Source organism: Typopeltis vanoorti, chromosome 21 (genome assembly GCF_054136105.1).
Source record: "Typopeltis vanoorti isolate ZY-2024b chromosome 21, IOZ_Tvanoo_1.0, whole genome shotgun sequence".
In the NCBI taxonomy this organism is placed as follows: Eukaryota; Metazoa; Arthropoda; class Arachnida; order Uropygi; family Thelyphonidae; genus Typopeltis; species Typopeltis vanoorti.
Window position 1 is genome coordinate 76,662,179 of NC_143569.1, and position 13,406 is coordinate 76,675,584.

A 13,406-nucleotide genomic window follows, 5' to 3' on the forward strand; every position below is an offset into this window, starting at 1 on the left:
TATTACCTTTAAGTCGTGCTGGTGGTCGGCATTTGAAGTTGCATACTTTCCCAAAAGTTGTACCATCCGGACAGAAAGCATCTGCATGGGATATCATTGGCGGTCCACAATCCATAGGTTTGCAGTGCAGATCTGCTCCCACCCAGTTCCCACCTATGCATTTTGTCTCATTATCATCAGCTGTTTTCCAGTGACCATCATCACATTCAACCTGACAGGTATCTCCTTCTTCATATCCAGTGCAGGAAAGCTTTGCATGTTTGGAAAGTGGTCTAATACATAGTGGTATTTTGCAGTTGTAGGAAACACACTTCTGAACACGAGGATTATAAAGTTGTTTCCCTTGACATTGGCTTATTGTAACAGGATTTAGGTACTCTGAATTCCTAAGACGAATTGCTGCAACTGCAACATCTGATGAAGAAAATGTCACATTTACTCCTGTAGTTAAAAAAAATGGTGTTGACAAATCATGGATGATATCAACCACTGTAGGATTATCTAGACATGAAAGAGCAATATCCCTGACAAGATGTTGATTACCAGAAATATCTATAAGGTTCAAGGTGGCGCTAGTGTAATGTGATATAAAAGGAATAGAACCATCTGAAGACAGAAAGATGAAAACTGAGGTAGCTACAACAGGTTTTTGGAACCAAGCTGCTAACCAAAATTCATCTGTGTTAGAATCTTCACAAGGATGCCAGCTGTTATTGTAATTTGGATCAGGACCACATGTAAGCTGTAAATAGAAAAATATTTGTTAAATTCTAGAAAAAGCAAAGCAAAATTAATTAATTGAGTGAAATGCGATAACTTGACAAAACATAGGGATTGAACATCAAGTATATGGAATATGGATATTGAGCTACTGACATGAAAATATTATAAATTATGACTCTTTCTTGCAGATTTTCAAGATAGTTATTTTTCATTAATATATACTACATATACACTGATTATGCATTATAGCATAATACACTAATGCACAATACATAGAAAGACATTTTATGCATACAGTATAAAGTACCATGTTCAGTATAGGTGATAAGTTTACAAACTTTCATCATAGAGAGTGCATAAAAATATCACCACACATCTTAAGGGAATGTTCCAGGGAATTGGCAGTAGCATTGGCATGCCTGTTTAATAAGAGTTTTGCAACAGCACAGGTTCCAAGGGAGTGGAAGGAGAGTAAAATTGTTCCACTGCATAAAGGCGGTGATAAGGCTGTAGCTTCAAATTATAGGCCAGTCTGTATATCTGGAGTTGTGGTGAAGGTCCTGGAGAGGTTGGTGAGAAGTAGGATACAGAAATGGGTTGATAACAGCAGTATTCTCTGTGGTTATCAGCATGGGTTTGTTAAGAGGAGATCATGTTTCACTAACTTACTTATGTACTATAACAAGGTGATAAATACCTTGGACAGAGGAGATGCATATACAGTGGTGTACTTGAATTTTGCAAAGGCTTTTGATAGACTGCCACATGACAAGCTCTTAAATAAATTGAAACAGATGAGATTGGATAACAGACTTCTGTGTTGGATCAGTGACTGGCTGTCAGAGAGGTATCAGAAAGTTGTATATGGGGGTGCAGTATCTCGAAAGAGAAAGTCACCAGTGGTGTACTGCAAGGGTCAGTTTTTGGGCCATTGTTGTTCAATTTGTATGTTAATGATATTGGGTCAGGTTTAACTAGTGGTATCCAGCTGTTTGCAGATGATGCAAAACTGGGGAGAGCAATGCACTGTCAGGCTGATGTTAATGCCTTACAAGAGGACTTGAATAGATTGCATGAATGGGCATGTAAGTGGAACTATCAGTTCAATGTTGCCAAGTGTAAGGTTTTGAGATTTGGTAAGCAACGATGGGATGCAAAGTATACACTTGGTGGGGAAACTTTAACAGAAGTAGAGGAGATGAGAGATCTAGCAGTGATGGTGGACAAGGACCTGAAATTCAGGGCCACATTGCACAAGTTGTGATGACATCACATCAAATAATGACAATGATGCAGAGAACCCTGACATGTAGAAATAGAGAGGTTATGATTCCATTGTATAAGGCCTTGATCAGGCCCCATATGGATTATTGTGTAAGATTTGGTCGCCAGGTTTTCATGGTGAAGAGGATATGTTGAAAAGGGTACAGAGAAGATTCACAAAGGCAGTCAGTGGTCTTTGGAATGTGGAGTATGAGGACAGATTGAGAGAATGTAAGCTGCAGAGCCTTGTAAATAGGAGGAAGAGGGGGAGGGATATGATGGAGACATATAAGCTGGTCAGGGGTTGTTATCAGGTAGACATGGAAGAGATTTTTCATAGAATGGGAGAGGGGAGTAGAACAAGAGGCCATTGCTGGAAACTATAAGGAGGGTGTGAGCAAAGGAGTGAGAAGCAGGTTCTTTGCATGGAGGGTGGTTGGCGAGTGGAATGCATGGCCTGTATGTGTTGTGGATGTGGACACATTGAATCAGTCTAAGATACGGTTGGATGAGCATTGTATGCAATAGTGAGTACCTCCCACAATGAGTCTCTGACTCCATGGAGGTCAAATGTTGATAACAATATAATAATAATGACACATTTTAACTATAACTTTTAATTACTAAATGTGGTAATATAAATGCTGCCAAAATTTTTTCTTCTCTGTAGTGGCAATACCACTACAATTAGGGAGAGGAAAAGCCAATAAGTCTCACTGAAAGCACTTCAGGGATCCCACAAAATTTATAAATGGGGATTTTATGCTATTTTATGCCTGCACCACACTCATCTTTTTCTAATTTTTTTTTCCCCTCCTATAAAAATAAAACATTTAATACCTTTTAATTCCCCAAAGGGAGTAAGCACAGGTTTATTTATTTTATTTTATTTATTTATTTTATTATTATTATTTTTTTTTTTTTGAGAAAAATTTTAGAATTAAATATTTCAAAGGTTATTGGAATCAGTGAAACATGGTTGACATAAAATAATGTCTTGACAAGAATAGAAGAGTATAGCATTTTATAGGAAAGGAAGGGCAAACCAGATGGTGGAGTGTTACTTATGATAGGTGACAAATTGTGTCCCCTAAGAATAGAAAATTTGGAAAGAAAGATACTAATGGTTTTGAAAGCATATGGTGTGAGGTGGATGCAAGCAGACAGTACAGGATATTTCAGGGCTGCAGCTATAGGCTAGTGAACATAGAAGATGATGAGCAGGAAATTTTAGGCAAGTAAGCTTGGCAAATGCAAAGCAAGTGATGATTATGTGACATTATGCCTTCACAGCACAATTTGAAGAACGATGATATGTTGTGCCTTTCAAATGGAAAATGCCTAAGTTCAATTCTCCTCGTGATGGGAGGAATCTTGATATGGGTTTTTTCAACTGAAGGTGAGTTAGCTGATCTACTAGCATGGTTTTTCACCTGGAAACTTGGGTTTTTCATCCCACATACAGTCAAATCAACCTTCAGAATACATGCAATTTACAGACAAAAATACTAGTGGTGGTGGTGAGCAGTAGATGGTGTTGGTGTAGATGATGATGGCAGTGGCAGTTCAGTATAGTTGGTGGATTAAGTGGTAAACATGGAGAGTTGTTGAGAGGTGCCCTCCCTCGATGAGTCTTTGGACTCCTTAGAGGTGTTATGTAATAATAATAATAATAATAATAATAATAATATCCTATAGCAGTTTAAATTGAGCAGAAGAAACACTGTACACTAATAAAGAAGCAGAATTTCTGAAATTCTGGAGGGAATATGACAATCAAGAATTTTGGATTTGGTCCTAGTAACGGGGGGGGGGGATCTGATTGTAACCAAGATGCCATCCTTGCCCCCAATTGATGAAAGTTATCGTGTAGCCCTGACTTGGAGAGGATAAACAGATTTCCAGAAGAAAATAATTTATTTGGAATTATAAGGCAGGTGACTATAAAATCTTAGAAGTCAGCTTGGGACAATTTCATGGAAGGAAGACTTAAGAAGGCAAGATATCAGAAACAGCAACAAAGGCAAATTATAGTCTGCTCACAGTTGTGAGAATCCTAGCTGACACAGCACCAAGAAGGGTCAGTTCATGTCGAATGGGAGGAAGGAATAAGGCAATGTATGAATTCATCACCAACATGCAAAATCACCTGCTTTATACGTAACATTTTCCAACGGTTATTATTATTATTATTATTATTATTAAACAAGACCTCATGGAGTCAAAGACTCATCTAGGAGGTCCTTTTATCTTACACACACATCTCATCATACCGTGTCTTAAACACATTCAAACTACTTGCAGACACCACGCTCTCAGGCAAGGCATTCCAATCACTCACAACTCTGCACGAAAAAAACCTGCCTCTCACTCCCTTACTCACACCCTCCTTATACAGTTTCCAGGGATGACCTCTGGTTCTCCCCTGATCTCCCACTATTCTCTGTAGAACTTCTCCACCATTGATCCTATAACAACCCCTTACCAACTTGTAGGTCTCTATCATATCTCCCCTCTTCCTTCTCTCCACGAGACTCTGCAAATTACATCTTTTCCATCTTTCCTCATACTCAACATTCCAGAGGTCAGAAACTACCTTAGTCAGTCGCCTTTGGACCCTTTCCAACATCTCTTCATCCTTCTGAAAACCCGGTGACCAAATCTGGGCACAATAGTCCAAGTGTGGCCTAATCAAAGCCTTATACATTGGAACAAGTATCTCCCTACTTCTACATGTCAGTGTCCTCCACATCATTCCCAGAAGTCTTTGTGTTGTCTTCACAATTTTGGCGATGTGTCCACTAAATTTTAGATCCTTATCCACTATCACCCCCAGATCTCTTATTTCCTCTACTTCCAACAATATATTCTCACCAAGCATAAATTCTGCATCCCATCTCTGTTTTCCAAATTTTAAAACTTTACATTTTGCAACATTGAACTCATATCCCCATTTGCTTGCCCAATCACTCAATTTATTCAAGTCTTCTTGCAAGGCCACAACATCTTCACTACTCTTTATGGTTCGTCCCAACTTTGCATCATCTGCAAACAACTGAATATCTCCATCCAAATCTTCACCAATATCATTAATATATAAGTTAAATAGTAATGGCCCTAAAACAGACCCCTGAGGCACTCCACTAGTGACTTTCCTTTTCCTGGATATTGCACCCCCATACACAACTTGTTGATACCTATCAGATAGCCAGTCTCCAATCCAATGCACTAATCTAATATCCAACCCCATCTGCTCTAGTTTGACTGTGAACTTATCATGAGGTACTCTATCAAAAGCCTTTGCGAAATCCAAGTATATTACTGTGTATTCTTCTCCTCTGTCCAAGGAAGCAGTCACTTTATTGTAATAAGTAAGTAGATTACTAAAACATGACCTCCCTTTAGCAAATCCATGCTGTCCATCAAAGATTATACCATTGTTGTCAACCCAACTCTGGATCCTAGTTCTCACAAGCTTCTCCAACAACTTAACCACAACACCTGACACACAGATAGGCCTATAGTTTGATGCTTGAGTTCGATCACCTCCTTTATGAAGTGGCACAATCTTGCCCTCCTTCCACTCTTTAGGAACTTGACCAAGTGCAAGACTCGTATTAAAAAAATATGTCAAGGCAGGTGTCAACTCTCTGGCACACTCCTTCAGAATACGTGGTGATATATTATCAAGTCCCACAGCCTTATTTACATCTAGTTTACTCAACTCCCCAAACACCTCTTGCTCACTTACAGTCAGTCTCTCCTCCCCATCATCAACTGCTCTTAATCTCTCCATGAAGTCACATTCACAAGATTGAAAGATGTTTATGAATTGCTCATTAAGTATCTCCACAACACATTCTGCAACAGCTGTCTTTATACCATTTCCTCCAATCAATGTCATCCTTCCATAATCATTCTTTCTTTTGCTGGCTACATATCGAAAGAACTCCCTAGGATTCTTTTTGGCTTCATTAGCTAACTGCTGTTCATACCTCTCTTTAGCTACTCTCACCAACCAAGTCACCCTCCTTGCCTGGTCTTTGTAGACCTCATGAAATTGGTTACTTCCGCTTCTCTTATGCTGTCTCCACAATGCCTTTTTTTTCTGTATTGCATGCTTAATCTCTTTATTCATCCATCTCACACCTACCTTATTTAACCTTCTCACCCGTGGTATACATTTAGACATTGCATCTACTAAATAGTTTTTGAAAATCCCCCAAGCTGCATTGATCTCTTTTCCAGTTAACTCCTCATTCCATGCTACATCTGCAAGCTGTCTCCTGAGCTCTTCATAATCACCCCCCCTTGTAGTTCCACATATACCCTTTTTTCACATTATGGTTCGTCCCAACTTTGCATCATCTGCAAACAACTGAATATCTCCATCCAAATCTTCACCAATATCATTAATATATAAGTTAAATAGTAATGGCCCTAAAACAGACCCCTGAGGCACTCCACTAGTGACTTTCCTTTTCCTGGATATTGCACCCCATACACAACTTGTTGATACCAATCAGATAGCCAGTCTCCAATCCAATGCACTAATCTAATATCCAACATACAACAATTATACAAGCAAAATAGTTACCACTTTTAAAAAACTAGAATTTTCATAACAGAAAAGCTACTTTTCTGAGGTGTAATAAAAAACACTCATCCTACGATTATAGAAAAAGCATAATGCGAGGTAGAAATCAGTTGCTGAGAAATATAAGATTTGAGCCAGGACAGTGACTAGTATAGTGGCAAGCAAGACAAAAATGGAAAAGAAGAAGAGAGCAGCACTCTCTTCTTCTTTTCACTAAAAATCCTAAGGAATTCTTTCATTATGTGGCCAGTAGAAGGAGAAATGATTGCAAACAAAGACCAGTTTTTATTTCTTGTGCAGTTGTTATGACTTTAAAGTAATCATTGAGTGATCATGTAAAAATTGGGCAGATGAAGATAATATTATTTATGAAGATAAGTATGAATCTGTCAAAGAGCACTCTTGTTTCAGTAATCTTCTTGCCTTTTATAATAAGGTAACAAGAGTGGCTGAAGAGAAGGAGAGAGCTGTATCAAGGAAAAAAAAGGTCAGAAGTGGAGTTCCACACAGCTCTCAGTATTGGAAACTTTGCTGTTTAAATTTTATGCCAATGATATTGTCACCTCTTTACAGGATGGTATTGGTATTCAGTTGTCTGCAGATAAAGTAAAACTAGGAAAGATTATTAGTAATAGTGCTGATGTTGTAGTCCTTCAGAAAGGTTGGGTTTGGATGATCGAACAAAGATGTCAGTTTAATACAACTTTTTTTTATTACTCCCATCCATGAAAGATTTTTGTAAACTTACAAAGTAAACTTTGGGGTGCTTAAGGGTCAAAGCTGTATAACTGAGAGGAGACCTCCACATAGCCTTTAAAGGAATGCGAGAACCGACCAGGGCTTCTGACCTAATGTCCAATCCTCACCTTCTTGTGGTGCACCCTGTTGGGTATCTACTTTGATACTGAACGAACGAGGATGGGCTGGCAATTTGGGATTTAGCCGACCAAATTGTATTCTTATTGGTTAAACCAAAATAAAAAATGATGGTACAACATGACAAAATTTCATGCCTGCTGGGGCGTTGCCCGGTTAAACAAGGCCCCCTGTTGTTTTTGCCAGGGAACCTGGGCGAACAGTGAAAAGTCAGCTACTGGAACAAATCTGAAAACAAACCCCAACTCAACATCACCAGAGTTAAAGATTGGTACTATCAACGTAAGAAGCCTGAATGGCAAAGAAATTGAGCTAGCTGAGGAATTAGATAAGTACCAGATCGACATAATAGGGGTGACTGAAACAAAAAACACCAAAACTGGTGAGATCTTTCTGAGCAATAAATACAAAATGTTATATATTCAGGCAATGACAATCAAGGAAAAGAAGGAGTAGCCATAGTATTCAACACAAAATACGAGGCTAATCTTCTTGAATGGCAGTCAGTCTCAAGTAGAGTAATGTGGGCAAATATGAGAATGGGGAACTGGACAATGAGACTTATTTGTGCCTATGGTCCCACAGAAGGTTCTACTAAGGTAGAAGTGGAGGAATTTTTTGATGCTTTAGAAAAAGCAACTGACACAATGAAAAAGGAAAAGTTGGTCCTTGTTGGGGATCTAAATGGCAGAGTAGGAAATGATTGTGAGACATATAAAAATATTTTGGGAAAATTTGGAGAAAAGAGCAAAGCTAATAATAATGGCAAATATCTGTTGGATTTCTGCTCAGGACATGGACTGGTTATTACTAACACCATGTTCCAACATAAAAATGTGCACAAATTCACATGGAGAGAAGAGGCTAGGAATAAGAAAAGTCTCATTGACTATGTTATTGTTGATAGTGATGTTTTCTCCCTAGTGCAGGACACCAGAGTGTACAGAGGATTTGAAATTGGAAGTGATCACTATTTAGTCTTGAGCAGGATAAAATTGAATTTCATATTGAAAAGAATAACATGTAAGAAAGTTTTAAAGCGAATAAAAGTTGAGCAGCTCTCAGATGTGAACTGTAGACTAAAATACAGAAATATTATTGAAAAGAAAATGAAAGAGTTTGAGAACAGGAATCAAACCTTGGAGATTCAGTGGCAAACTCTGAAGAAAACATTGATTGATTCTGCCAGAGAGGCATGTGGTGAGGTTGTGTGCAAGGATAAAAAAATCAGAACTCCCTGGTGGACACAGGAAGTTAAAGAGGCAGTGAAGGAAAAGAAGAAAGCATGTTAAAAGTTCCTGGCAAATAAGTCAGCTTTTACTCTTACAGAATACAGAGACAAATGTAAGAAAGCTAAACAGTGTGTAAAATTAGCTAAACAAAAGTCATGAGAGGACTTTGGCAAGAATATAGAAAATAAATATCAAGAAGGTGGCAAAATATTCTGGAGGTTGTTGAAGAAGCTTAGGAATGGAGAAAAGAGTGCTGTAAAAGGAGTTAGAGATGATAAAGGTGACATGAAAACAAGAGAAAAAGATATCCTTGAAGTATGGAGTAATTACTTTGAAAAACTGCTAAATGAAACAAGCAGTGATGACAGCACAGTGATAAAAAAACACTGACCAGGCATGCAGTCAGGAATACATATCCATACTTGAAGTAGAAAAAGCCATCAAAGGCTTGATATGTGGAAAGGCAGCAGGAGTAGATGATATTCGACCAGAAATGCTGAAGTATGGTGGTATAAAAGTCTTACAGTGGTTGCACTGCATAGTTCAGAAAGCCTGGACAGAGGGACGAATTCCCGATGATTGGAGTAGAGCTCTCATAGTACCCATATATAAAAAGGGAAATAAAACTGAATGTGAGAATTACAGAGGTATTTCCCTACTGAGTGTTCCTGGCAAGATCTATGCCAGTATACTTGAGAAACGGTTGAGAAGAATTGTGGAAGAAAAGCTTGGTGAAGAACAAGCTGGATTCAGGCCAAATAGAGGCTGTCAGGATCAGATCTTCACTTTACGATAAATAGTCGAGAAAGCATGGGAATATAACAAAGATCTGTATTTAGGTTTTGTCGATTTGGAAAAGGTGCCAAGAGAGAAGCTATTCAGTACACTGCAGTTATATGGTGTCAATGGGGCATTATATCAAGCAATACTTAGTCTTTATTTGAGTTGTAAGTCAGCAGTTAGAATTGAAGGAAGTACAGGAAGACGGTTTAATGTTAAATCTGGTGTGAGACAAGGATGTACATTATCTCCTCTGTTATTCATTATCTATATAGATCACATTATGAAGGAATGTGGTATTAAACCTGATATCAAAATTGGAGATGTTAATGTCAGCTCTTTGCTTTATGCGGATGATGTTATACTTCTAAATAAATCCGCTACAAGTCTGCAAGATTCTCTGACAAAATTGAATAGCTGTTGTAATAGATATGGTATGAAGGTCAGCAATAAAAAGACAAAGACAATGAAAATAGGCAGAATCATTGAAAATGTCAACTGTGTTGTGAATGGAGAACCTGTGGAACAAGTAAAACATTTCAGCTACTTAGGCACAATTTTTACTGAAGATGGTAAATTAAATATAGAAATAGACAACAGAATCAGCAAAGCTGGTATGGTGGGAAGTCAATTGAATAAATTCATATGGAATAAGAGAGAAATTAGTCGGAACACTAAATTAGCTGTATACAAGACAGTGTTCAAACCAGTTTTAACTTATGGATCTGAGAGCTGGGTTAGAAGTAAAACACTTGACCAAAGACTAGAGACCGCAGATATGAGAGTCCTGAGAAAGATTAGAGGCGTGAACAGATGGCATCAATGGCAATATCATATTAAAAATGAGGATATTAGGAAAGAACTTGACATTGTCAGCATCCAGGAATGCATTAGCAGAGCTAATCTCAGGTGGTATATTATTATTATTATTATTATTATTATTATTATAATTCAGGCCTCCAAGGAGTCAAAATACTCATCGAGGGAGGTCCTTCCTAAGACATAAAGTCTGTCAAGACTCATCGAGGGGAGGTCCCCCCTGAGAAACACAAAGTTTATCATACCACTCTTTAAACTCACTGACCGTTCTCGCTCCCACCACTCCATCAGACAATGCATTCCACGGCTCAACCACCCTCCACACAAAGAAACCACTCCTTACCTTCTTGCTCACAGTTTCCTTTCGTAACTTCCAGGGATGGCCTCTTGTCATCACTCCTTCCTGCTGATCAACCAAGTGAAAGAACTCTCCAGTGTCAACCCTGTAACCACCTCTCAACAGTTTAAAAGTCTCAATCATATCACCTCTCCTTCTTCTATCCACCAAACTCTGCAGTCCACATTCTCTCAGCCGATCCTCATAACTATCCTTGTACAGTCCTGAAACCATCTTTGTCATCCGTCTTTGTATCCTTTCCACAGTTAATTTATCCCCTTCAAATCCTGGGGACCAAATCTGAGAACAATAGTCCAAGTGTGGTCTGATCAGAGACTTATACAACGGAATGATAACCCTCTTATCTCTGCAGGTCAGTGTCCTTCTCATAATAGCAGCAATCCTCTGTGTTACCTTCACCACCTTTGCAATATGTCCCCTAAACTTCAGGTTTCTATCAATCATCAACCCCAGATCTCTTGTCTCCCCTACTTCCTCCAGTATAACTCCTCCCATAGAGTATGCAGCATCCCATCGATGTTTCCCAAACCTCAAGACCTTACATTGTGCTGCATTAAACTGACACCCCCATTCATTTGCCGATCTATCTAGCTTATTTAAATCCTCTTGCAGGGCTACCACATCTGCACTATTACTAATAATCCTTCCCAGCTTCGCATCATCCGCAAACAACTGAATATCCCCCTGCAATCCACTGGCTATGTCATTGATATAAAGGTTAAACAATATAGGTCCTAGTACTGAGCCCTGTGGGACCCCACTTGTAACCCTCTGCCTCCTGGAAACTGCTCCACCATACACAACTCTCTGATACCTATCAGACAGAATGATATAATCACGTAATCACAAGAAAGATATTTATTTAACCAAATATTTGTGATTACGTGATTATATCATTCAGTCTTATGTCGCAAGTATCCTTAAAACAACAAATACCTATCAGACAGTCAATCATCCTGAATCCAGTTGACCAATCTGACATCCAGACCCATGTGCTGCAACTTAAATATCAGCTTATCATGTGGCACCCTGTCAAATGCCTTCGCCAAGTCTAAGAAAATTGAAGTATATGCCTTTCCCTCTTCTAATGTTCTTGTAACTTTATTATAAAAGGCTAGCATATTGCTAAAACAAGAGCGTCCTTTCACAAATCCATGTTGATTCTCACAGATAACATTACCCTCATCTGCCCAATGCTGTACACGGTCCCTCACTACTTTCTCCAAGATCTTAACAACTACTGATGACACACAGACTGGCCTATAATTAGACACTTCCAGTCTGTTACCACCCTTATGCAATGGCACTATCTTACCTTCCTTCCATTCCCTGGGCACCTTTGCCAAAGCCAGACTTTCATTGAAAAGCCACGTTAAAGGTACTGTCAATTCCCTAGCACATTCTCTCAAAACTCGTGGCAAAATACCATCCAGTCCCACAGCTTTACTGACATCCAGAGTACTCAGTATCTGAAACACACTCTCCTCCTGTACCTCCAGACCTCGTACCAGTCCTATCCCTCTAGCATTAAAACTGACTCCTCTAGGATGAAATACTCCAATAAAGTGTTCATTTAACAATTCCACTATGTCCTCTGCATCAGTCACTCTATTCCCATTTTTATCCCACAATATCATTCTTCCACAGTCATTTCTCCTCCTACTGGCCACATAGCTAAAAATTTCCCTAGGATTTTCTTTGGATCTTAGGGCCAATCTCCTCTCATATTCCAGTTTCGCTTTCCTTACCACACTAGTCACTCTTCTGGCCTGTGTCTTATATTCCTCATGCATCTCTTCACCTGTCTCCTTATATCTCTTCCATAGCCTCTTTTTCGCATGCAATTCCTGTTTAATATTGTTTGTCATCCACTTTACTCCAAATTGCGTCCTCTTCTTCACTCGTGGTATACAACTTACCATTGCTGATAACAAATATTCTTTCACAATTTCCCATGCACTGGTGATATCCCGGCCTTCCAATTCCTCCCTCCATGAAACTTCCTGAAGTTGACGTCTAAGACTATTATAATCACTTGCCTTATAATTCCACATAAGTTCCCGTCTCTTTGATACTCCTGCATGTCTATTCATTTTCCAAGTCAACACCATATGGTCACTCTCTCCAACTGGTGGGAGAGACGTCAACTCAGTTATTATCAACTCTTCTGATGCTATAACCAAATCCAAAATTTTTGAACCTCTTGTTCCCTCTGTTACATGTTGCCTAAGACATTTGTCCCTCAAGAATTCTAGAAATTCCATTTCCCCTATTGTTACATGCATCTTCCTCTCTCCAATTTATACTACTGAAGTTAAAATCTCCCATAACAATCATTCTTCTTGCACTTGCCAAACTTAGCTGTCTAAACATCTCCTGGTCCCCATCCTCTGTGCTCCTGGGTCTGTAGCAACACCCCACTAAATATCCTGTCTTGCCTACCTCTACCTCACACCATACGCTCTCAAAATCATTTGTCTCACTTCCTTCCAAATTCTCCACTCTTAGAGGACATAGGTCATCTCTTATCATAAGCAGCACCCCACCACCACGCTTTCCCCTCCTATCCTGACGAAAAATGCTATACCCGGCGACTTCTATTTCTGTTTTTATATTCCCTTCTGTCAACCATGTCTCAGTGATCGCAATAATTTTTGGCCAGGCTGATGCTATCTGCACCACCAATTCCTCTCCCAGGATACTCCTGGCATTAGTATACAGCATATAAATGCCATTGTTTCTATACCCAGCATTATCC

General features: G+C 39.0%; 1 protein-coding gene across 2 annotated transcripts in view; it reads right to left on the minus strand.

Annotated features, from left to right (window-relative positions):
- Positions 1-13,406, minus strand: part of LOC150094999 (pappalysin-1-like) — a 171,488-nt gene that overhangs the window by 74,872 nt on the left and 83,210 nt on the right. For both annotated transcript variants that reach the window (XR_016550119.1, XM_090411011.1), the window contains exon 13: positions 7-742. Coding sequence is in view for 1 of the 2 variants with exons in the window: in XM_090411011.1 (XP_090267137.1) it covers positions 7-742 (736 nt within the window). In the remaining variant the exon portion in view is untranslated. The remainder of the gene's footprint in view (positions 1-6; positions 743-13,406) is intronic.